A 24,978-nucleotide genomic window follows, 5' to 3' on the forward strand; every position below is an offset into this window, starting at 1 on the left:
AACATCACAAGAATGAAGTCGTAACATTAAGAGAATGAAGTCGTAACATTAAGAGAATGAAGTCGTAACATTAAGAGAATGAAGTCGTAACATTAGGAGAACGAAGTCGTAACATTAGGAGAATGAAGTCATCATACCACAACCTGTTTCAGAAAGAAAGCTTCGAGCTCCGACCAGCACCACCAAACAGCAACCTGAGTCCACTTTGACATTCTGCTTAATTTCATTCTGGTTCGCAAAAAGATTTCCTCATTTGTCAAACCGATGCCTAAGTATAACTTCACATGATGCTCGAGATTCCTCATTTAAGGGAAGAAAGTGCTGTTTGTAAGAGTTGTCATAAAACACAAATAGTTTTTCGTAATTTTAGGACTTTATTCTCTTAATATTACGACTTTATTCTCGTAATTTTAGGACTATTCTTGTTGTGACATTTTTCTCATAATAATACAACTTTATTCTCGTAATTTTACGACTTTATTCTCGGAATTTTACGACTTTATTCTTGTAATTTACAACATTATACTGGAAATGGATAAAAATATCTCTAGCCTGGCCCTAATACTCTGTCGTACCTTTAACCTTTAAGTTTAAAAGAAGTAATGATTATTTGGAGCTTCTTTGTAATAGAAAGTAAATAAATCATGGCCTTCAAATCACTTTTTTAAAATAGAAATCTGATGTGAATTTTTTTTTCAGCCCATTTGACTGATAGCAAATGAAATCTGTTACAAATAGGTTCTTTTTAGAAGCCAGCAGGTTAGTTAATAGAATCCACTTAATTTAGCTCATTATTAGCATGAACACAGTTGTCCTTTAAGTGCCTCAGAGTTTGTTAAAGAGAATTACTGAACAAACAGCTTTATGAAAACTGAGGAAAGCAGCAGTTTTGAAGACATTTAAAACAGGGTTAGCTTATAAAACAACATCCAAGCTTTTCTAGGTTTTATGCTTGATATTTATTCTTTTAACTTTTATTATTTTCTTTTATTTATTTATTTATTTATTTTTTACAATTGTAGCACTAAGATACGTATACATAAAATAAACTTTAGGTTACTTTCGTAACCCCGGTTCTCTGAGTAGCATGAGTGAGTGTCTCACATTGGGAACGCCTCCAGCGTGACCTCATCAGAAGCTCCTTTTACATTACGCCAGCCAGGATTGGCTGGAAAATAAGCCTGTCAGTGTCAGAGAGGGCAAGGTCCCTCCCCCTATAAATAGGGCTGACACTGTGCTGCTTGTTATTCAAAAGAATGACCACCTCTTCCTCGCAATGTTAGAGCAAGGAGGGTGGTTTGGTGAGACACTCACTCATGCTACTCAGAGAACCGGGGTTACGAAAGTAACCTAAAGTTCTCTTTCATAACATTCGTTTCGTGTCTCACATTGGGAACGAAAGATATTCTGACTCCCGTATTGCTCAGCAGATCCCACATTATGCGCCTGCTGTCATCATCATCATTTATTTATATGAATTTAAATATATATATATATATTTATATATATATATTATTTTTGCTCCGTGCTTGGTGTTACGCTTAGAACTGAATGCGCCAGTGATGGAGCTGTGACATCCAGTTTGTAAAACCGAGTAAACGTGTGAGATGATGCCCAGCTTGCTGCCGCACATATCTCTTGCAGGGATACTCCTCTGAGTAGAGCCCATGAAGAGCTTAAGCCCCTAGTAGAGTGGGCCCGCAGGCCCTCCGGAGGCTGATGTCCCTTTGAACTATAAGCCAAAGAAATTGCATCAGTTACCCTTTTGTGCAAGCCGCTGTTTGGAAACAGCTTTTCCATTATGATTTTTAGCCCAGGAGACAAACAACTGGTCACTCTTCCTGACCTGAATTGTCCTCCTCACATAAATCCGTAAAGCGCGCACAGGACAGAGACTGTGTAGTCTTTCCTGTTCCTGTGATGAAAAAGGGGGAGGATGGAAGGCCATCAACTCAATGGGAGAATATGACCCCAACACTTTAGGCTCAAAAGCTGGGTTGGGAAGCAAAACCACTCTGGTCCCATCTAAAGAAAATTTCATGCAAGATGGATGCACTGATAAAGCGTGAATTTCACCCACACGCTTTGCAGAAACCAGTGCCAATAGGAGCGCTGTTTTTAGAGCTACTACCTTTAATTCCACCTGATCCAGAGGTTCAAAGGGTGTGGTAGTAAGAGCATCCAACACCAGGGGTAGATCCCAGGATGGAGCAATTGGTCTTGAAACAGGGAGCTTCCTTCGAGCTCCCCGCATGAAGCGGCACACCAAGGGATGCTGGCCCACAGTTTTCCCCTCAAAGCCTATGTGGCAGGCCGAAATTGCGGCCAAGTAGACCTTAATAGTGGAAAAAGCTTTCCCTTTATCAATCAGGCTCTGTAGGAAAGCTAAAATTACCCCCAGAGAACACTGAAAAGGAACATCTTTCATCTCTGAGCACCATTTTTCAAAAATGGACCATTTATACCCATACAGAGATCGTGTTGCAGGAGCCCTAGCATCCTGTATCGTCTCAATAATATTTTGTGGAAGCCCTACCGACTGTAGGTTAAACCACTCACGGGCCAGGCCCATAGAGCCAGTCTTTCTGGGTGGGGGTGAAAAATCTGTCCTCGTGCCTGAGACAGCAGATCCCTGCGTACAGGGAGTGACCATGGTTCCTGCCAGAGGAGCTGTGTTATCTCTGCTAACCAATGCTTCGCTGGCCAATTGGGTGCGATGAGGATCATTGTATGACCCTCTGCTCGTACCCTGGCTAGTGTAGGTGAAATGAGAGCTATTGGGGGAAACGCATAAAGCAGAGTGTGAGGCCAGTGGTGGGCTAGCGCATCTACCCCCAGAGGTGGGTTCCGATCGTGCAGGGAGAAGAACAGGGGACACTGATTGTTCTCTTGAGAAGCAAAAAGGTCCACGGACGGTTGACCGAACCGCTGCCAGACCATCCTCACCACATCTGGGTGGAGTTTCCACTCTGCATACATGGGATTCCCCCTGGAGAGAAGATCTGCTCCACAGTTCAACACTCCCTGTACATGGGTGGCCCTCAAAGACAGGAAGTGTCTGCTGCTCCAAATGATTAGTTTGTGAGCAAGCGTGTGGAGCCTCAGCGATCTCAGCCCCCCCTGCCTGTTGATATAAGCCACCACTGTTGTGTTGTCTGTTCTGATCAGCACATGGTGAGTTCTCAGGATGGGAAGGAAATGCTTTAATGCTAGGTGAACAGCCTTCAGCTCCAAGTAATTTATGTGCTTGGACTGCATTTCTGGACCCCAGGTTCCGTTCACCATTTTCCGTTCGCATATAGCCCCCCAGCCTGACAGAGAGGCATCTGTTGTGACAACCTTTCTGCTCTGCACCACTCCCATTGGGACACCCTGTGCCAGTGTCTCTTTGCTCCGCCATGGGCGCAGTGCAGCCATGCAGGCTGCCGTGACTCTTAGCATATGATGGGGGGTATGTGACTTTAACCTGTGAGAGGCTACCCATCGTTGGATTCCTCTCATGTGGAGACGTCCCAGAGGGATCACCACTAATGCTGCGGCCATCAGCCCCAGCAGCCTCCTGCAGAGGCTGAATGATACCAGGTTCCCTCTTTGAAACCTGGACAAACAATTGAGCATTGTTTTCACTCTGTCCTCCGTTAGGCTCACTCTGGCATGGATTGAGTCCAGAGAGAGACCTATGAAAGCTATTCTCTGAGAGGGAAACAGGGAACTCTTTTCCAGGTTTATTTTGAAACCCAGATCCATCAGGTGCTCTTTTATCATAGCTGTGTGAAGTGAGGCTTCCTGGTGGGAGGACGAGGCGATCAGCCAATCGTCTATATACGTTGCCACACGTATTCCCCGCCTCCTGAGCGGACCCACCGCTGCCTCTGTGCATTTCACAAACACCCTCGGGCTCAGAGAGAGTCCGAAAGGGAGGACAAGGTATTCGTAACAGTTCCCGTGAAAAGAGAATCTGAGGTATTTTCTGTGTGGGGGGTAAATTGGGATGTGAAAATAAGCATCCTTGAGGTCGATTGATGTAAACCAATCGCCTGGACGCAGGAAGCGCAGCAGGGACGCGTTTGTCAGCATCTTGAATCTGTATTTTCTTAGATGTCTGTTCAGCGCTCTGAGGTCTAGAATTGCACGCATTCCTCTGCCGCCTTTCTTTGGCACAAGGAAATAACGTGAATAAAAACCCTCGCTGCTGTGCTCTGGTTGAATCAGCCATATCGCTTTCTTTTCCAGCAAAGAGGAAATCTCTTCCTTTAGGAAGAGAGCGGCTTGTCCCTCCGCGTGTGACTGGATTATTCCTCTGAAGCTTGGAGGAACTGCAGTGAACTGCAGTCTGTATCCCCTCCTGAGCGTTCTTAACACCCACTCTGAGTCTGTGCATTTTTCCCAAAGGTGGATGTTCACTGTCAGCTGGCTGACTGGCCAGTCTGACAGCGAGCTGCGAGCGCCCTCTATGGGTGGAGGGACGCAAACAGCTCCGTGCTGCATTGCGCATGCGCGTAGCGTCTGGTGCGCTACAGAGCTGCTCATGTTGGGGAGAGGTCTCACTTCTTTTGAAAAAGAAGGTACCGGCTCCCCGAGTGAAATGTTTATGTTTTTCAACATTTTTGACTGCGCCCTTGGTTCTCGACCTGGATGCGTCAGTCTGGAAGCATTTATTACAGTTGAACACAAAGAAGTGCTTGTGAAACATGTTCGGGGTTCGCTCTGGATATCCCCGCATTGAACAGAGTCTTTCGACTTTTTGGCGTGGTGAGCAGGCCGGAACATCCTGTCGGTCACACGCTGTGTTTGGCTGAACTCTCTGAACAGGCTCAGGAACGGAGCCACGGAGGAGGGCGATCCCAGCTCGCTTCCTCCTCTCTGGAACGGTGTTAGGCCAACCGCTTCCTTCTCCTCACCGCCGGTGTGGAGGTGGGGGGTGGTTGGTCCGTGCGAGGGCCTTCAGGCTTTTTCTGCCAGTTAGCTTTGGGGGCAGATGTTTTCTGCGCACCTTGCGGTGCTGCTTGGGTCTTCGGCAGTTTTGGGATCCTGAAGGCAGGAGGGAAGCGGGCTGCTGCCTGGGCGAAGGTTTGGCGCTGGGGTGCGGGGGTCGCAGACGCAGCGGCAAACGTACGTCTGGGAAGGCACAGCTTTAGGGCTTCATCATCCCTCTTCTTCTCCTCCCATCTCTTTTGCATGGAGGTTACTGCTTCCCCAAACAGCCCTTGAGCTGATATGGGTGTGTCCAGGAGGTCCTCCTTCTCCTTAGTTGCCAGGGTAGTGAGATTCAGCCACCTGGCTCTCTCCTGCAAAACCATTAGTCCCATAGATCTGCCCATCGCTTGGATCGCCACCTTATGGAGGTGCAGGCAATGGTCGGTAATGACGCACACCTCCTCCCAGAGCGCAGCATCTAGTGCGGCAGTCATTTGCTCTTCCAGCTCTGCTTGATAGGCCATCAGCATAGAGGAGGCATTTAGAGCGCGGACTGAGAGCGCGGCTGCTCTGTAGCACTTATCAGTCAGGCTTGACTGAAAGCGGTCCGCTCTCGATGGAAGGGCGGGACCTCCCGCTGACATGGAAGTCTTCGGGTGCAGGTGTGTTGCGACGGCCGGCTCGACAGGTGGCATTTGGCGAAGGCCGTAATTTTCCATCCCATCACAATCCAGTACCGAACTGCCGGCTACTGGGTGCTTCTCCCTAAACGGCTTGTTGCGCCAGGAGACGGCCAATTCTTCCAGCAGCTCCGGGAAAATTGGTAGGAGCTGTCTGGACGTCTTGCGGGTCTTAGGCAGCCTTTTTCCGTCAAAGCGGGAGCGGGCAGCTTCTGCCTGGACCTCTGGCCACTGAATCTCGAGCTTTGCAGCAGCGCGTTTACACACGTCGTGCAAGTCAAAATCCAGCTCCGACGGGGAACCTTCCTGACCGGATTGCTCCGAGCCCGGGGGTGCGGGTTTTGCAATCCGTACCGAGGGCGCCGGGGCCGGGTCATAGTCCTCATCGTTGTCTGAGAAGGGTAGCTCCGACTCCAAGTCAGAGAGCTCCTCGTCCCCCTCAAACAGCAAATCGAGCTGGCTCGAAGCGATACCTAGCTCGGGCATTTCCCGTGGCAATGGGTCCACGGAATCGAGGATTTCTCCCCAGCTCGGTCCGGCCTCTGTATCGGTGGGTAAAGAGACAGCCTGGTCGGCTGGTTCTTGTGTCGGTGCCGTGGAGGCCATCACCGGGTCATTACCGGACATAGTCGATTGACGAGCCAGACGGCGGCGAAGCACCTTCAGGGAGAACCGGCTACAGTGTGAGCACTCCTCCGTAGATTGGAGGGCTGCCTGGGTGTGTTTCAGACCGAGACATACCACACAGGATGGGTGGGTGTCCCAGCTTGAAATTTTATTGCCACACGGACAGGTTCGTCCCTTGGGGCTCCCCTCCGCTTTCGCAGAGGATTTAGCAGTCTCCATTATTTTATTTTTATTTTGGAGATTGGCTTTGGGGCTACACGGGAATTAGCTTGTGAAAGCTAAGCTAACCAGGTGTGGCTAGGTTGGGGACGGCGTTTCGGCCACCCGGGGTGTAGCTACGGAGTATTGCTACTCAGTGTCGACCAACGTACAGCCGTGAGGCGGTGCGTTGACTCGAGTATTACTACTCGTTTTATGGTATTTCTACCAGGAAAACGTCTCTGCTTGATACCGAACCAGTTCGGAGCAAAGCGCCCAGCGACCGAGCTTGCGCGCGAGTCTTTGGACTGTTAAGCTAGGCTCCAAGAGAGACGGTATCCAAGAGGAAGCTAATTGGGAACTTCTGCTCGTTGCGAGAAGAGGTTTTTGAATAACAAGCAGCACAGTGTCAGCCCTATTTATAGGGGGAGGGACCTTGCCCTCTCTGACACTGACAGGCTTATTTTCCAGCCAATCCTGGCTGGCGTAATGTAAAAGGAGCTTCTGATGAGGTCACGCTGGAGGCGTTCCCAATGTGAGACACGAAACGAATGCTATGAAAGAGAACTTTCATTACCACCAACTGCATGGCTTTAAACTCCCATCTTTGATTTACAGCCTCCCTCTCTCCCCCATACTGCCCATAGCATACACCGTTTCTGTATTTAAATAAGGCACTTACAATTGATAAAGGTGATATATTTTCACCCGTTAGCTTTCTAGCTTAATGGTAATATGGCTGCTAACTGCATTTCTAAAAAAAAAATGTTATCTTTTCAAATGCAATGTAGTGCTATTTATCTGGAACCTTTGAAGACCAGGCCCTAAATGTCCAAAGCTGGATGAGACTTGCCTCAAAAGAGTTTAACCGCATTGAAAGGTGGTTCTATAGAGGATTCAGTCAAATGAGCTGCAAACAAAATCACTTTTTTTGTAGACTCTTATCTGTAAAGCAGAATGGTGAAAATCATACATACCTGTTCTACTTAACTGAAGTTTTTAGTTTTAATCTGGCAGGCTGAAAATGGTTGAGTAGCATTTTTTTCCAAAGGGAAGCTTAATTCCTGTAGTAGCATTAAAGTTTCACTCAAAGCAACATGGGATAATAGTTAAGTTTCATTTCTTTTCTATGTTCCTTGTGATGTATTCTTCCTGCCATTGTTCTGTTCTCCGCATGCATCACTCTCTGTGTGCTGCCCTGCTCTATAAGTCTGTGTGTTCACTCCAACATCTGTTTTCTCCTCCTGCTAGAGTGAAACAGCATAGATTTCCCACTTGCATGCATCTTCCATATTAATGTTGTAAGCCAACATTTACATTGTCATCAAAAAAAGTTAAAACCTGGACAATTTAGTCCATATACAGACAATTCTATTCAATGCCCGGTAAAACTCTGAGGTTTAGTTTATTTATGTGACAGTCACTGACCGCCACTGATCCTGCATGTGATGAAAGTGGAAAGGAATGACTCTCACCAGAAGGTGTTTCTGTGGAAATCTGCATAATATGAAGGCTGCAATAACAGCCCAGATTAAGAGATTTTTCATTCCAATTTTTAAAAAAATAATAACATATTTTCTAAGGTCAAGCTGAGAAGGACGGATCAGAAAATGATACCGGTATTTTTAATTAATAGAAAATTAGGCGACAAATTAAGGTAAAAATGTAATATTTTTGCTATCTTTTGTTCTGTAGATATAAAAGTTGAACTGTAACATACAAAAACAAAGTATGGAGGAGTTTAGAGTCATTCTATAGATTCTCTTTACTAACTCTCACACATCTGGATGTCATCATATTTCTGTTTATTTTACTAATTAGCCATCTTTTTAAATCTACAGCAAATCCAGCACTATTAAGAGGCCAAAGGAGCCCCCTCCCCTCCCCCCAAAGGTAGAAGTACTGATCTTTTTCAGTCACTGGTAACTAAATATTTTTTCAAGTAAAAAAAAAAATTAATATTTTGCTTTTTATCAACTCCAGCCAAAGTCTATCAGCTCCTCTCAGCAGCCCCCTCAGCAGAAAAATGACGAGAGCCAATTACACCACGAGGACGACGCAGGAGGAGGGGGAACCATCAAGCGCTGCCCGAGCTCAGAGGCTCCGAGCCCCGCCAAGCCGTCCTCCAGCGTCCCCCCACGGCCTCCGCCCCCGAAGCTGCCGCCCCACCGCCGCAGCAGCCTAGGTAACGACAGCCCGAAGCGAAAAGACGTGGGAAACTCTGCCCCAGAGGAGGATGATGATGGGAGCTTTAGGCATTTCTGGGAATGGCTCCACACGCCTCACACAGAGGAGGAGCTGGAGGAGGCTTGGGAGGTGCTGAAGGAGGTGAAAGAGGAGCAGGAAAAGGAAGAGAGTAAGAGCAGCTGATTGGTAGCTGGGTAGTGTCCACAGACCCTGTTGTTCCCATCGGTTATGTGGTCCCCCCCCCATTAGCCGGTTCTTTTTCCTGTAGACTAACTGATTTATCTGTTCCATGAGCACATTAACACCAAAACGCTTTTCAAATGGTTTTTCTTTTTTTATTGATTTAAAGTTCCTTCTGTTCATCAGCTCCTGCTCAGTATTACTGTCTGTCCTTTCTAAGGTCTAATTATTTTCCTCTTTTATTTTTTCTTAATCCAATCAGTCAATCAGCTGTTACCCTGTTAGAGCCATAAACAAGAACAATTTGGACAAGAAATGTTTATGGCTCTAACACCCTTCCTCCCTCCCTAACTTTCAAGAAGGAAGAAGAGAGATTTTGAATTCGGAAATCTTTATTTTCCTGTGGAACTTTAGAAACAGAAAGATATTAATAGTTTTAAGGGGCTTTTTATAGTCAAGTATCTGATTCTTTGGATCGACCAGAAGAGTTTGGTGCGTCGTGTGTGAGATTTGCTTGATAGGGCATACTGTAAACTCAGTCTGTCATTAGTTCAAATATTTTAAAACTCAATTTTCATTTATTTTATATGGATTTTGTGTCATAACCGACATAAAAGTTGTCTAATTGAGATTAGCTGGTAGAAGGAAATCTCAGTGTCCCCCCTTACTCTGATGCCTTCACATAAAATCTAGTGTATCAAATTGTAGCCTAAACTGAGTCTTTGTGTTTGTAAGTGATCTTAGCATAAATCCAAATACCTTCTGAACACCATCTCGTGCTTCATGGCATAAAAAGTGATGAAACGGCATAATTAAAAACAGAAAAACATCAGACGGATTCTGGTTGACCTCAGTGGAGAAGCACTCCAAAGAGCCTCGCTAACATCGGATTAGCTGCAGAAACTCGCACTGGAGGTGGAAGAATTTTATTTTAATTTTTTGTAGTATTACTAGAAAAAATAAATCGTAATTAAAACCGCGAGCGGTATTGACGGCCCTCGCAGCTCGCACCGCCTGGTATGTTGCGACCGCGGGAACCAAGCGACCGCCGGCTCCACGCTCCTTCCCAGCCTATTCTCCTGCTCTTCAGCCTATGCCTGCTGCTGCTTCCCCTCATCCTCTTCATCACCCTGTGCTGCTCCTCTTCATCCTCCTCTTTCTCCGCTCGGCCTATCGCGACCGCGGGAGGTGAGTGACCGCTGCCCCCTTGCTCCTTCCCAGCCAGCGGAAAAAGCGCCACGCTTCACTTCTGGACCAGCCGGAGACAACCACAGCTTTGGTCAGGAAGGGTTAAACTAGGGATAAAAGATAATATCTGGGGATGAATCTCATCTGTCAGATATTTGCTGTAGCAATCTCAGTTGGTGGGTCAAAAGTATATATTCAAAAGATGGAGAAACAGCACTGCCAAAACCCACGGTTAGCGGTATTACACCCTACTCAAAACAAAAAAAATCATAAAAAAATCCATAGTTTGCAATAAAATCCCCAAAAAAAATCACAAATGTCAAGGAACACATCTTGCATGTCCTAGATTCTTTTTTAGGTGATTTATTAAATAATTCAAAGAAAGAAAAATCTTTAAACGTGAATGCCTTATACTGCGGCAGTTGAAAAATATATCCTGGCATTATCTGTCCACTTGACCAACTATTAGGCAAGAACGCAAACGTTTGAAAAATCAGAGTGACAGACTTTAAAGAAGCGCTTTGCTATTGTAACCAGCTTACAGCAGGCTTTGTAAAGAACGTATTTTGAAAGTTTTAGCTCATTTGGATAAAAGGCTAACTTTATACACTTTTTTGAAAAGAGGTCCGTGATTTCACAACAGGGTGAAATGTAATTCAAAATGGCCGACTCTACTCAAAACAAAAAAATTCATTAAAAATCTATAGTTTGCAATAAAATCCCGAAAAAAATCACAAATGTCAAGGAACACATCTTGCATGTCCTAGATTTTTTTTAGATGATTTATTAAATAATTTAAAGAAAGAAAAATCTTTAAACTTGAATGCCATATACTGTGGCAGTTGAAAACCCCATAAGATGCTCAAACATGCCTGGATTCACGCCAAACTCGGCAGTCTTTTCTATAATCAAAGGATAAATAACTGTTCCAAATTTGGGTAGGATTGCTATAAAACTTTTTGAGATACAACAATTTCCTGTTAACACAAACTTTTGAAAAATCAGAGTGACGGACTTTTAAGAAGAGCTATGCTGTGTTTACCATCAAACAAGTAGCGATTAGAGGAATATATTCCAAAAGTCCTAGCTCATTTGGGAAAACAACTGATTTTTTAGAAATATTTTAACATAGTGATTCTATTTTCATAAGGGTACCGTTTGATTCAAAATGGCCGACTTCATGAGAGGTTTAGACCATGGCTTCAATGAAACTTTTTGTAGGTGGAGAGCTCATACAGATGTGTGCCAAGTTTCATTATCCTCAGAATGAGCATGGCTAGGGGCTGAATTATTTCCTGGCATTATCTGTCCACTTGACCAACTATTAGGCGAGAACGCAAACTTTTGAAAAATCAGAGTGACGGACTTTAAAGAAGCGCTTTGCTATTGTAACCAACTTACAGCAGGCTTTATAAAGAACATATTTTGAAAGTTTTAGCTCATTTGGATAAAATACTGATTTTATACAATTTTTTGAAAACAGATCAGTGCTTTCACAACAGAGTAAAATGTAATTCAAAATGGCCGACTTCCGGTGGGGTTTAGACCATGGGTCCAAGAGGCTTTTAGTTAGGGCCTGATGAGGTGCAAATGTGTTCAAAGTTTCAATATTCTAGGACTAAAAACGGCTTGGGGCTGGTGGTTCGAAATTTGTTATTTCTAGGGGGCGCTGTGGTGAAATTAAGCCCCGCCCACAAAATATTGCTCTGGATTCCTGTTTGGAGTTGGACTAGGATCATCTCTTGTGATTTTGGTGCAGATCTGCTTATAAATGAGGAAATGAGAGCCAATCGTATTTTCATGGCGAAACACCTCACTTCGCCATGGCGCCACGGCAACACCATTTAACTCAGACTCTCTGTGCCTTAAACGAAGTTAGGACAACGTGTTGTCTGTCAGCTGACACAGTTTTAGGTTGTTGAGGTCAAGTAGGACAGAGAGGGACCATTCCAATTAAAAAACGTGACTTCCGGTTCTCAGGGGGCGTGGCTTCAATCATGTCAAAGTTTTAATATACAGTTTTGTTGGGAACCCAGAGAGGATTAATACTACCAAGTTTCGTGACATTTCACGTTTATATGTAAAAGTTATTGCGCTTCGAAAAGTGTTGGCGAGTACGCCAACTTCGAGGCCTGGCCACACCCCTTTAAAATGCTGGAAAACTCAAAAAGTTTGATAAGTTTAGATCTCACATGCCTTATCTGCATACATGCCAAGTTTGAAGCCGATGGCTCACCGTCCCTAGGAGGAGTTCGATCAAATATAGAGGCTAAAAATGCAAAATCACAGTCAAAATTTGAAATTTGATCCAAGATGGCGGACTCCCTGAGCATAATTTAGTATGACGTTAATTGACTTATTTGTAAGTGTGAGGACGCTCTACAAGTGTGCCAATGTTCATGTCTCTATGAGAAAAAAAGGTCAATGGGGAGGGTATTTTGAAAATTTTGAGGGGGCGCCGTTGAGGCATTTGGTTGGCAACTTTCACGGGGCCATTAAAATACGTAAATTTTCACCAGGTCTGATGCGTCCGCAAAGTTTGGTGAGTTTTGGAATATGATAAAGCCTCCAAAAAGCCATTTTATTTGTAAGGAGAAAAATAATAATAATAATAATAAACATTACAGATACAATAGGCTCTCGCAGCGCTTAGCTGCTCGGGCCTAATGACCCTAATAAAGGAGCACCCTGATTATAACACGACTCCATCTTTCCAGGAACAGTTTTTAGGATAAACCAAATTTATTTTGTTCTGTTTGTGCTAAGATTCTAATTGAAATAATATTTCATTGAAAGATTTGTGCAGGTACCAATTAAACAATAAGAAGTAAAAAAAAAAAAAAAACAGTAATGAAACATTTCATTGAAATCTTGCAACACTTTAACTCATGCGTGAGGCTTTTACTCATGGACATCCTCAGCCTCACTGCGCCCGCTGTCACTCCTCGCCCTGCTGCTCTGCTATTTATCGATAAGCTTTTCTTTTGCCAATTGCATTTTTCCGGTCTTTTTGAACGCGTCATCTTCTGACATTGCATTCTTTGCTTCCAGACAGCAGTTTGATGCCTCTGCTGCATTGACCACCATTATTTTAAAATCGGCAGCATAACTCTGCCTCAAACATCTGCAGACTTGTCTGACTTTTGATCCACTCCGTTCTGGGCATCGACTCTCTATTTGTCGCATCCTTGTCGCTTCTTCTCTTTTGTGATGGAAAGATGACCCCAGCCACAGCCGCCCCCTGCTGTTGCATTAGTTTAGCAACCCGAGACAATTGTCAGCCTGTATAATTGGTTAGGCCCCCATCTTTTTACATCGTTTATAACGAAAACAACCTCCTCTTATCTTTGGGCCAATACGTTGGGTTCACTCCTTACATTTTACCTCCAATTGCAACATTCTTTCGTCATTCACACCATGGTAAACCAAGGTGGTGGCAGGATCTTGCTGTGGGATTGGTTTTACAAAACAGAGTCGGGGAAGGCTGTTAAAAACTGATGGGGAGATGCTGGACAATACCGGAAGAAAACCCGTTTCTCCTTCCAGGAGGACGACAGCCTTAAACAGACGCACAGAGCTAGGATGGAGTGAAACAGAATGAGGTCAGAGCCTTGATAGGAATGATAGGAATTCTTGGTTAAATCGATCTTCAGATTCTCAGAAACCAGTCTGACTGAGCACAAGCACATTTTTTTATTTGTTTTTAAGGGAACTGCCAACAAATTAAGTCTATAGATGTGAAAAGCTGGTAGAGATGTGTCCCTTGACAAATGAGAACAGGTTCACCCCTTTAAATATTCGATTAACTTAAAAAAAAGTAGAAATTTTCAAGCTTTTCTTCATCGCTTTGATACGGTTTCCCAGAAATTCCCAATAAAACGTCCTGTAAACGTGTCTGCATTGTGAGATAAAGTTTAAGGGATATGAATCTGTTTGAAGGTACTGGGTTTATCTCAGACTGGTGGTACACACTTTTTGTTTTCCTGCCTTAAAAAGGGAAAACATGCTGAAGTATGAGTGTGTGGCTTCCTGTGTCACTGTGGACAGGATTTAGGGGTGACTGGACTGGTTGAAAACGACGGGTTTGGCCACAGCTGGTAGATTCCTTCTCGCCATAGCCTCTGATAAAAGATCGGAAACGAGGCTTCGGAAATTTCCAAAAATGACTTTTCAAAACAACAGAGGAGGGAATAATCGCTGTGCTTTTCAGAGGCCCGCCTTATGTCTGAGCGGAGACATTGTTGCCACCAAAATAACTCTAAAACATTTGCTGCGGATAGCACTCCATTTTTTTTTTTTTTTTTTGCACACTTGCCCTCACTGATTTATTTCCACCCGTCCACACAGCCCTGACAGTACTTGAACCACACCCACTGAGGAGATCAGAAGTCTTTTGTCTTTTCATGCAGCTGTAATGCATCGTCTTGTCTGTGCAGTCGGCGCATTTACGCCCTCCATTGCTCATGCATATATTTGATCCTCTGTATTCTTCCTGCTGGCCTGCTCCCACCCTCCTCTCCCCCTCTCTGCTCCAGAGACCTTTTTTTTTTGTGCCTATAATTCCTTTGTCTTTGTGGGGTTAAATGATTCACACTATAACCAATAATGCATCTAAAACCCTCTTAGTCTTTATTGTTGATGGTGTTGTTTTAGGTAATGGACTTAACTCTCCTCACAATGGAGAGAGGGAAAGTGCAGGAGAGAGGCAGTCCACCATGCCTCCTAGTGTCCCTGTAAGGAAAGACAAGAAGGATGTTCCGGTATGTAAGCTGGTGATTGACCCCACCTATACATCCTAGTTCTGGGTTTTCCATTTTAATGTGTGGCTTTTTATTTGTCCCAGAAGCCTATCAGTAACGGTCTTCCTCCAACACCTAAAGTTCATGTAAGTATCAGCGCCAACGTGTCACATTTGGGGTCAGAAAGCTAACAGTGAATGGTCTTTTAAGCAAGTAGATAAATTGATAAATTCTAGTCTTTGTTCCCTCTTTCTTTGTCTAATTGTTTCATCAGTCTGTCCATTTATCGTTCAGTTGTCCATCCATCTGTCTGCATCTTCTTTATAATCCCTCTGTTATCAACCCATAAAGAACTCTGATATTTATAGTTGAAAATGAGTCGAAGCCCTGAAATAACCCTAGCATCAGGATAGAGCAAACCTGCTATTGATCTACTCTCCTGTCCGCAGATGGGAGCCTGTTTCTCCAAGGTGTTTAACGGCTGTCCGCTGAAGATCCACTGTGCCACGTCGTGGATCAACCCTGACACTAGAGGTAACCAACAGAAAAACAGGAAGTGCTGACGAGGGGGTCTGAATCTCCACATCCATTTAACTGCGTTAAATGTATATATATATTTATATATATATTGTTATTGTGTTTCAGATCAGTATTTAATATTCGGAGCTGAGGAGGGAATCTACACTTTAAACCTTAATGAGCTTCATGAGACGACGATGGAGCAGGTCAGACCCCAGATAACAAGTCGATGACTTTGGAACTCTCTTAACATTCACACCCAATAAATTCATGTACTTCTATTCATTTAAGAATAAAAGTAATGGACTGGTATAAAGTAATATATAATTGTGAAGCAGCTGGAAAAGTGTTTTTTTTGCAAAATAATGTTTTTGTATTATTATATACGAGATGAGTTCTTGTAGACAAGGCTTGGGTGACTGATAAAAACCCCTGGAACCAGAATATGGTTACAGACCAGTTATTATCCTGTTTTTACTGGATATAAATTTAATATTATTGGTTTTGGTTGTAGCTCTTCCCTCGGAGGTGTACGTGGTTGTATGTCATGAACAGCTGTCTCCTTTCTATATCTGGTGAGTTAAACTGCTCTCAAAGAAGTTGCTAATGTTGCCTTTTATTTTTGCTGTTTATTTTTTTTCTATATAAAATATTATTTATTTTTCTCCTCTTATTAACCCTTGATGAATGGTGTCCAATTGCAGGAAAAGCCTCCCAGCTGTACTCCCACAGTCTGTCTGGGCTCTTTGAGCAGGCTAGACAGCTACAGAAGTTACCGGTATCCATTCCCACACACAAACTGCCTGATAAGATCATCCCAAGGTAACCCGAGTCAGGAAACGGTCAATTATTTACCGTCTCCGCTTTATTTCAAGCCATTTTTTCATTTTACTTTTCTTTTATAATCTACTTTTGTTGTGTTAAGTGAAATAATTTTACCACAAAAAAAGCAGCCAATTCAAAGTAAAGTTAGTTTTTTCACGTCTGTTTGTGTCATGTTATAGGAAGTTTGCTGTCTCCAATAAAATCCCAGACACTAAAGGATGCCAAAAGTGCTGCGTAGGTGAGTCTAAAGCTACCAGTTTTTTTCTTTCAATCATTTTGGGGTTAGTTGTATTGCTCTTAGGTGTGAGTAGCTTTGAGAGGATTGTTTTTTTGCTTTTGGTTTAAAGTCTGAATAGTTTCAGGCTTTAACTTCTGAATACAGGCGATAAAACATGACTGATGGTGTGTTTTTTGTTTTGTTTTTTTTTATTTCCCTGACAGTCCGTAACCCGTACACCGGCCATAAATACCTGTGTGGGGCCTTCCAGTCCAGTGTCATGCTGCTGGAGTGGGTGGAGTCCATGCAGAGGTTCATGCTCATCAAGGTTGGTTTAATTCTCTTCCACATTTAAAAAAATGACAATATTTTACTTATATAAATAGTCTTTATCCTTGTGTGTCTAATAACAAAAATAAATATTCTTTATTGTCCCTCTGGATGTTCAGGTATCAGTGGGAAAGTGAAAAGGCAGATGAAAGCATTCATGTTTATATATCCCTAAAAAAAAAAAAAAAAATCCATAAAACATTTAAATAAAAACAGGAATCAAAAATTAAAATGGGAAAGGCAAATTTATTTGTATAGATTATTTCAATGGTAGAACTGTTAAATGTGCTATATAGAAATTCAGAGTGATAGAAAAAAGTGCATCGCCGTGATATAGAGGTAACACAATAGTTAAAATAATGATTTTTATAAAATTATTGATTTAATGAAAAGGAAATCTGAACTAAAAAAACCTATCTAATAATGTTTTAAGGCACAATCAAAGGCCACTCTAAACAAAGTTGTTCTTAATCTTGATTTAAAGCAACTTTTTTGGGAGTTTCTCCATATTTTGTTCTTGTTCTTGGTAGGCTAAGTATATTTGAGGACCTAAGGATAAAATGCCCAGTAAAGAAAAATCACAAAACACACACTGCCAATGTAAAATTTCTTAAATTAAGCTTATTTACCCATAATTTTAGTAGGAAAACAACAGGATTTGCCAATGGAATTAGTATTTTTACTCTTAATATATAATATAATTAGATAATATGCACTTGAAATTAGACAATGCAATTGTTTTTTCTTAGTTTAAATGTAAATCATCTTAATCCATTAGTAAAGCGTATAACTTACCTCTTCAATTCAAGAAAAAAATGCACTTATTTTAAGAAAGAATTACTAAATATATTCCAGTTTTCTTGCAGTGCATCTAATGTATACAGGCCTAAAATGACTTCTTAAAGTGGTTCCTTGAAAACTAAGAATCCATTTTTTTCCAGGTCTGAATAAATTGAGGAAAGTTCTATTTTTCAGTCTTTTTTAACCTCAAATTTTCTAAAGGAAAAATATCTTATCATAAGTGATAGATGTGCTGGTTTTAAGTGTAAAGTACCTGCCTTGTCTTTGATTTCACATTTCAACTAGTGCTATGTCTTAGAATGATACGATTTTATTGGCAATCGATTTCCCAATTATTATTTTTTGATTAATCAATTTATAATTTAAGTAGTACTTTAGAGAGTGTTTTTAAAGAACTTAAATCAATCAGATTTTATTAATGATTAATGTCATTATCTTTCTTATCCCTAAATGCATGTTGATTCTAATCGTTGTTGCTCTTTGGATTGAATCCTGAATGCATACATATGATTTTAATATTGTTTTTTATTAGACCATTTTGATATAGGTTGAAATATGATTTTACTTAAAAAATCACTAAGAATAGTTGTGTATGGAACAAAATAAAAGTGCTTTAATAAACCTACAGTTAGTGCAGGATACTCCTGCCCTCATATGATGAGCTCACCAGCCTTAGGTGTTGAGAACAAACTGGTTTAGTCCAGAAAACAAAAAAGCTCTGTCATATTTCCGCATTACCAATCTATAATAATCACACTAATTACATTGCACAAGGCTACTATTTTAAGTAGTTTAAAGGGTTAATAGGTTGGCAAATAACCAGAATTTCCAAATGTCTGTAATATGAAGATGAAAAAAATGTATTCATGTATCACCTGATACCAAACATCCGTAAAAGTTAAGACTTTTCCTTCAGTCCTCAATGTGATCCTGTACTAAAACACTACGAGGAAGCCAAGCCACATCAACTAGATGAGTGTAGAAATCTCTGACCAACAGTGAATCCTGTTCCTCTGCAGAACATTGACTTCCCGCTGCCCTGTCCGTTGGAAGTCTTTGAGATGTTGGTGGTGCCAGAGCAAACCTACCCTCTGATCTGCGTGGCGGTCAGCAAAGGAACCGAACTCAACCAGGTGGTTCGATTCGGCACCGTCGACCCCAATGCTACCTCCTCCTGGTTTACAGAAGCAGGTTAGAACAGTGTGGCTGATTCTTCCACCTTTAAACATCCGGTGACTAAAAGTGAATAAACACTGATCCTCTTCACAGACATGCCGCAGACGTGTGTGATCCACGTCACACAGCTGGAGCGAGACACTATTCTAGTCTGCCTAGACAGTGAGTGGCACTAAATCTCAATCTTTTCAATTAGACCAAATGTAAACATGTTTATAATCCATAATCTATTCTTCTGTTTTTCTCTCAGGATGTATAAAAATAGTGAACCTGCAGGGCCGGCTAAAATCCAGCCGGAAGCTATCTGCTGAACTCACCTTTAACTTCCAGATCGAAGCGATAGGTAACAGAAGCTAGACGGACTGATATAGTCATTATCTTCATTATTTCTGACACAAATTGACGTCACAGAGATGTGAAAGAACAGGATTCCCTAATAAATGTGCAGATTTTTTCTAATCTATTTTTTATTGCACATAAAGAACAGAAAGGAACCTTTTTTTTTACTCTTAATTGAAATAAAATAACAAAGGATATTAGGTTTTTCTAGCTAAAGAGGAAACCTGCTAGCTATCTGCTAGCTATAGAGCCAAAGAGCTGTACTGACTGAATAAACAAAAAATGTTAGTCATTAATAAAAATTAGACGCATTAAAATGCCTTAACACACAAAAGCCTTTCCAGTATACTTTGTTTATTGCTAAGCATGTCTTCTTCTATCATGTTAGAGACGTTTACTTTATGGCCTCCACATTTTGATAGTCGCATCGTCACCCTCCGAGCACAGCAGGGAAGGTAAGCTGCTCTGCAATGCAGCGCAGCTAAATGGGCGCTATTTAGGTGATTACTTAATCCAGTTATTATTATATTTACAAACGGAACTGCATAAAGTGCATTCCTAATCAAATACCAATGAGGTATTTGCAAAAGAAGTCTTAAGAATTAACAGCAGCGCCCTCTAGTGGACGGTGGTAACATTACAATACTGTACTTAATTTCTTAAAAGGCAATTATCAATTAATGTTATGGTGTCATTTTAATCTAATATACAATTAATTGACAATTTTCAGGCGATTTTTTTTTTTTTTTTTTTTTTTGCATCCCTAACTCAGTCCAAATCTGGTCTAAGCAACATTTTTCCAGAGTTTCTGGTCTTTATGTACGTTCTAGCACACCTCAGTCAGGCCTTCATGTTTTTCCATACAGACCAAAGGCATCTCCTTGTGCTCCTGCCTCGACCGTTAAACCAATGCAGTTGGTGTTGATCAAAAATATTGAGAGTCTGCTGTCCCATGATAACATCAACAAGTTTGTTTTCTATTAGGGGTGTAAATGACATCCATCATGGCGATTCGATTCAATATCAATTTCCTGACCCAACTATTTGATTATTTTCAATACTCAAGAATACACCACGATTTGATTCGATTAATTGGTTAATTTGTTTTTTTTGTTTTTTTACTTACAGGCTAGTCAGTGTTTCAAATTTAAAATAAATAAATGAAAGCTGTAATATCATTATGCATTTTATTTGAGAAACAACAGCAAATAACAGAAATAGCAAAGTTGTACTCCACCTAGGCCTATGAAAACCTCATTCACTGAAAAATAATAAAGCCCCTGTGTTATAGATTCTGAAAGGCCTTGCATCAAAAAATACTGCAAGCAGAAAGAGGGTAGTGGCTAAAGGAAGTGAGGTAGGAGGGCAAAATAGGTTGAGCGCAACCGCAGCAAGGGAGTCAGAATTACGTCCAGGAGCAGATAGATTAAAAAAAAGCCCGGAGGAAAAAAACATTAATCGATACTCTTGCAGACGTGTCGATGAATCTTATCGTCGGCTGTTGGATCGACTCATCGATACAAAACGATTATTATTTACACCCCTATTTTCTATTTACTCCTTCAATAAGACTTCTTAAATGACCAGACTCAGGAGCCTCTACAGGCTTCCCTCTGAAGGCACCAGGCAGGTCATTAGATATAACAGTGATGTTAATTCATTTCAGCACTTAGTATTGTTAAGTGTCTAAAGTTTAACCATTTTTTTTATGTTGAAATAAATATCCAGGATATCCTAAATCCTTCCTCAGAAGAAATTACATTTAAAAGCACATTTTTGAGGTGTTTTCTTCATTTTTTTACCTGATAGTTTTGCTTTTATTTTTCATTGTTGTTAAAATTGTCTTCATGTCCAGATAGGATATGATTGAAACATGTTTGGGTTCATTGTTGATAATAGGATAAATAAATGTTTTATTTCTTTCCATAGTTTGTCTTCAGGACAGTGTACTGGCCTTCTGGAGACATGGCATGCAGGGTCGGAGCTTTAAGACCAACGAGGTTAGTTTGATCCTTTTTAAAGGAGAAGTTCGGTTTTTTACACTTTAAGCCCATTTTCTGTAGTGTCCAGGATGAAATCGAATGATCGACACCAAAATTTTGACAATTGGTCCTGTCTCTGCTTTTTGGCTCATTTAGAATCCACCCCTGGCTGCTTTAGAATGGCTTCCATAGAGCATGTCCGATAATGTCCTTAAAACAACCTTAAACGTTCTTTTTTTAAAATATGCTACTCACCGTGTCGTCAGCGCTGTTCAATGGCGTTCCAAAAAAAGTTTCGTGAAGAAAAAACGTTCCTGTAGTGTTTTATTTAGCATTTTGTAAATCCCATTGAGTTCTGTAGGAATAGTCAATATTCCGCTGCCACCGGAAACGGAAATGGGGCCTGTTTACACAGTTGTAGTCTTTTCGCTTCACTCTGTGTACTCCGACGTCGAGAATCAAGAATCCACCTTTCGTATTCCATTTTCAGAGTTTTTTAAAGTGTTTAACAGAGACGTTAGCACCTCGACGTCGGAGTACGCAGAGTGAAGCGAAAAGACTACAACTGTGTAAACAGGCCCCATTTCCGTTTCCGGTGGCAGCGGAATATTGACTATTCCTACAGAACTCAATGGGATTTACAAAATGCTAAATAAAACACTACAGGAACGTTTTTTCTTCACGAAACTTTTTTTGGAACGTCATTGAACAGCGCTGACGACACGGTGAGTAGCATATTTTAAAAAAAGAACGTTTAAGGTTGTTTTAAGGACATTATCGGACATGCTCTATGCAAGCCATTCTAAAGCAGCCAGGGGTTGATTCTAAATGAGCCAAAAAGCAGAGACAGGACCAATTGTCAAAATTTTGGTGTCCTTCATTCGATTTCATCCTGGACACTACAGAAAATGGGCTTAAAGTGTAAAAAACCGAACTTCTCCTTTAAGTAAAAGCAATTCACTCTCCATCTGATCTTTATATTGTGATAATCTCGGCTCTACTGCTAGCTACGGGAGGCTTAGTGCTTCTTCTGTTTTTGTTTTAAACACCTTTATCTACATGTTAGTGATGGGAAGTCTGTGTTTCGTAGATCTGGTATTGTTATGGTATTCTCAGCTGATTTCTCTGGATATATGGTGTCAAATTATTATACAGAGAAAATAAGAATATCTAGGATTAGTTGCATCCTTATCACTTAAAAGGAAAGAAACATTAGCGGTAACAGCAAGGCATCTTATCTTGGGGTGTTTACCCAGCCACTGGGTTTTAACCTGCTGTCGGAGGCGTGTTTAAAAACTGAATCATTAAAGAATTAGCAGGTCGTATTGGTTTGAAAATTCAAGAGAACAGTGTCATAAAGAGTCATTTTTTAATCTTGTTTTAACCTGTTGATTTTTTTTTTTTTTTTTTAAGATCACACAAGAAATCTGCGACAACACACGCATCTTCAGACTACTGGGATCTGACAGGTGAGGGATGCGTGAATCTCTGTTTTTATGTTACAAAGACAAAGTTTAATGCCTTTCGTTAGGATTTTATGTAAAAGTATTGAACATATTTTTATTCTTCCTCCTTTACTCTAATCCCCCTAAATATATAAAAGTTGTCTCAGTGAATCCCTTCTGTATTAAACTGACTCCACCCTCAGCATTGCTTATTAATGACCTGAGCAAACGGCTTCATCAAGACCGAGGAAACAAAGCAGATCATCTGGGATGCGTGGATATGATCCAAAATGATAATTCAGAAAGAAAACAACTTAATGTCCCAACAAGCCATAGACTGGGCACAGAAAGCATGTAGAAGGAGCTCTAGTGCGGTGAGACTTACAGGCAAAACGTCCCCAACCTTACAGGGATACGGTGGTGGCAGTATCATACTGCGGGTTAGGTTTTTTTCTTCAGCCGGAACAGGGAGAGGATAACGTGTCAAAAAGTAAAAATATTTTGTAGGGTGCAGCTTTTAAGTCAGTTTTATCTATCAAAGTATCTGTATGTATCACAACAAAAGGTAAGGGGATGAAAACACGGCTCCAAAGACTAAACCGTCGTCCTTAAACGGGTTTGAGCTTCATCTGCTGATTGTTTAAAGAACTGGAAACAAATTGTTGTTCAACCATAATAATTTCAGTGTAAAAACAGCTTCTGACTTCACATCCACACACTCACACCCTCTGTTAACATCCTTTCTTATCGGCGAAGACGTGCTGATTGTAGAGACCCAGAGTCTGAGGACAGAGACCTCGCTCTGCGCAGGTACAAACGCTGCTCAACGTCCAAAGGCAGCTTTTTTACTCTCCCCCTGTTTTCTTTTCTGGGTTCCTAACAAGTTCTTCTAAATGTTGTGGCCCATTCTGGTGTCTGATCCTCTGAGTCAGACTGAGGGATCATTGTGACAGTTCCAGTCTTTCGCTCTGTGTGAGGTTTTCGTCAGGGTTAACAGGATAATATGGCATAATCTCTACACCACTAGTATTTTTCTTTCCAAATAACCTGCTTAAACCATGGGTTTCCTACTTACCATGAATTTTGCTGCTTTAAACCCTGGGTCTTTTATCTTCCTTCCTTATTTGTTTTACTATTATCTTGCATACATGTGGGGAATCCCACTGCTGAGCTTTTCTTTTCGATTTTCACTAAGCTGCCATTCTTTTCAGGGTGGTCGTGTTGGAGAGCCGGCCGACGGACAACCCCACAGCTCAAAGCAACCTCTACATCCTGGCGGGCCACGAAAACAGCTACTGAGTCCCACCTGAACACTAACACAGACAAGGGAGCATCAAAACCAAGTGGTAGTCGCATTCATCCCAGCACCGCAGCTAAACCCTAACCCCACCTCGGCCTCCTGATGATGAGACCGCGTTGTCAAAGCAGATGTGGGTTTTGCAGCCTTTTAAAATGCACCAGTGTGTTGTATGGGAAAGGGGGGGTGGGTCTACTGTGTGCCCATGCAATGAGTCTAAAGAACTGGTCTGAAAGCAGTGAGAGTTCTCCATCCAACCTTCCCTACAGATGACTCCTGGCGTATAAAAGCATCCAGATACACACCAACGCTATGCTAGTTGTTATACTACTGCTGTTTGTGCTGAAGCTTCATAGAAGGGCCTCCGTGCCCCAGAAAAACCCCCTTCCCATCTGTCCTTTGACCTAGTTTTCTGTCTCCCCGCCTTTTTTTTTTTTTAACTGTCCCTTTATTTATTGTGGCATGACGTAACGTAATTAACCAGGATTGGCTTTCTTTTTTTGCCGTAAAATGTTTTTTTTTTTTTTTATGAGAAACAACGGAAGATGTGCCACTTTGGCTTAGATTTAATCCCAGTTCCCCAACACTACACCACACAAGTGCTTATTAAACCTTTATTTAATTTTTGTAAATACATTTTTTTTTATTTTTTTTTATCGTTGACAAAGATGAACACTAGTAAAAGAAGAAGGTCTGGTTGTGTGTATAGATGTGTGAATAGCTGCTCTGTGGAACTGGAGACTCAAAGAGGTCATGACGTTCGGGTCTCCTTGGTGCGACTTTAGTGATCAGACTTTCCCCTTAAAAAAAAAGGTTTGCTCTATCGGATCCTGACAAATGAAAATGGGATGCAACAGTTTTAGCTCGTTCTCCTGCAGCATGCATCGCCATTTCCTGCCCCGTCACCCAGAGTCCTGTTCTTATACGTTTCAGCACCACTCCCTTCAGCTTTTCTTTTAAACGCTGTTTTATTCTAAATTGTTTGTCTTTTTTGATGTTTTTTTTTTATTTCTGTTGAACCACTGGTATCTAAAATTTGCACAAGAAAAACGTCTTTCATAAACAAATGTGACGTCGTATTGGTATGTAACCATGTGTGTGTGAGACGTGTGCTTGGAGACGGCAGGACGCGCCTAAGAGCTCACCGGCTGTCTTTATCTGGCTGAGGTAACTTTGGAAGAGCAGCAATAAAAGCGCAACATAACAGATTCAGAATGGGATTTAGGTAGAAAAATGTCACTGGTTTCTTGCGACGGAAGCCTCAAAAAATAGCGTCCTCCTTTTTTGCCAATCAAACAACTTACTGATCCTTTTTCCATCCTGTTCTATTC

The 24,978-nt window shown here is 41.7% G+C and overlaps 1 protein-coding gene across 14 annotated transcripts in view; it reads left to right on the top strand.

Annotated features, from left to right (window-relative positions):
- The window catches only part of LOC119793394 (mitogen-activated protein kinase kinase kinase kinase 3-like), a 75,382-nt gene extending 50,897 nt beyond the window's left edge, over positions 1-24,485 (top strand). For 6 of the 14 annotated variants that reach the window (XM_038300558.1, XM_038300563.1, XM_038300561.1 and 3 more), the window contains 17 exons: positions 8,264-8,315; positions 8,406-8,778; positions 14,631-14,737; positions 14,821-14,862; positions 15,166-15,250; positions 15,362-15,441; positions 15,750-15,810; positions 15,940-16,057; positions 16,240-16,298; positions 16,502-16,605; positions 18,428-18,599; positions 18,678-18,746; positions 18,835-18,927; positions 20,853-20,923; positions 22,319-22,374; positions 23,107-23,160; positions 23,562-24,485. In XM_038300558.1, the coding sequence (XP_038156486.1) occupies positions 8,264-8,315; positions 8,406-8,778; positions 14,631-14,737; positions 14,821-14,862; positions 15,166-15,250; positions 15,362-15,441; positions 15,750-15,810; positions 15,940-16,057; positions 16,240-16,298; positions 16,502-16,605; positions 18,428-18,599; positions 18,678-18,746; positions 18,835-18,927; positions 20,853-20,923; positions 22,319-22,374; positions 23,107-23,160; positions 23,562-23,649 (1,684 nt within the window). In that variant the 3' untranslated portion in view covers positions 23,650-24,485. The remainder of the gene's footprint in view (positions 1-8,263; positions 8,316-8,405; positions 8,779-14,630; positions 14,738-14,820; positions 14,863-15,165; positions 15,251-15,361; positions 15,442-15,749; positions 15,811-15,939; positions 16,058-16,239; positions 16,299-16,501; positions 16,606-18,427; positions 18,600-18,677; positions 18,747-18,834; positions 18,928-20,852; positions 20,924-22,318; positions 22,375-23,106; positions 23,161-23,561) is intronic. The other 8 variants (XM_038300569.1, XM_038300571.1, XM_038300572.1 and 5 more) reach the window with 5 other exon arrangements.
- Positions 24,486-24,978: the final 493 nt, after the last annotated feature.

Source organism: Cyprinodon tularosa, unplaced genomic scaffold (genome assembly GCF_016077235.1).
Source record: "Cyprinodon tularosa strain WSP-4 unplaced genomic scaffold, ASM1607723v1 ctg450, whole genome shotgun sequence".
Classification (NCBI taxonomy): domain Eukaryota; kingdom Metazoa; phylum Chordata; class Actinopteri; order Cyprinodontiformes; family Cyprinodontidae; genus Cyprinodon; species Cyprinodon tularosa.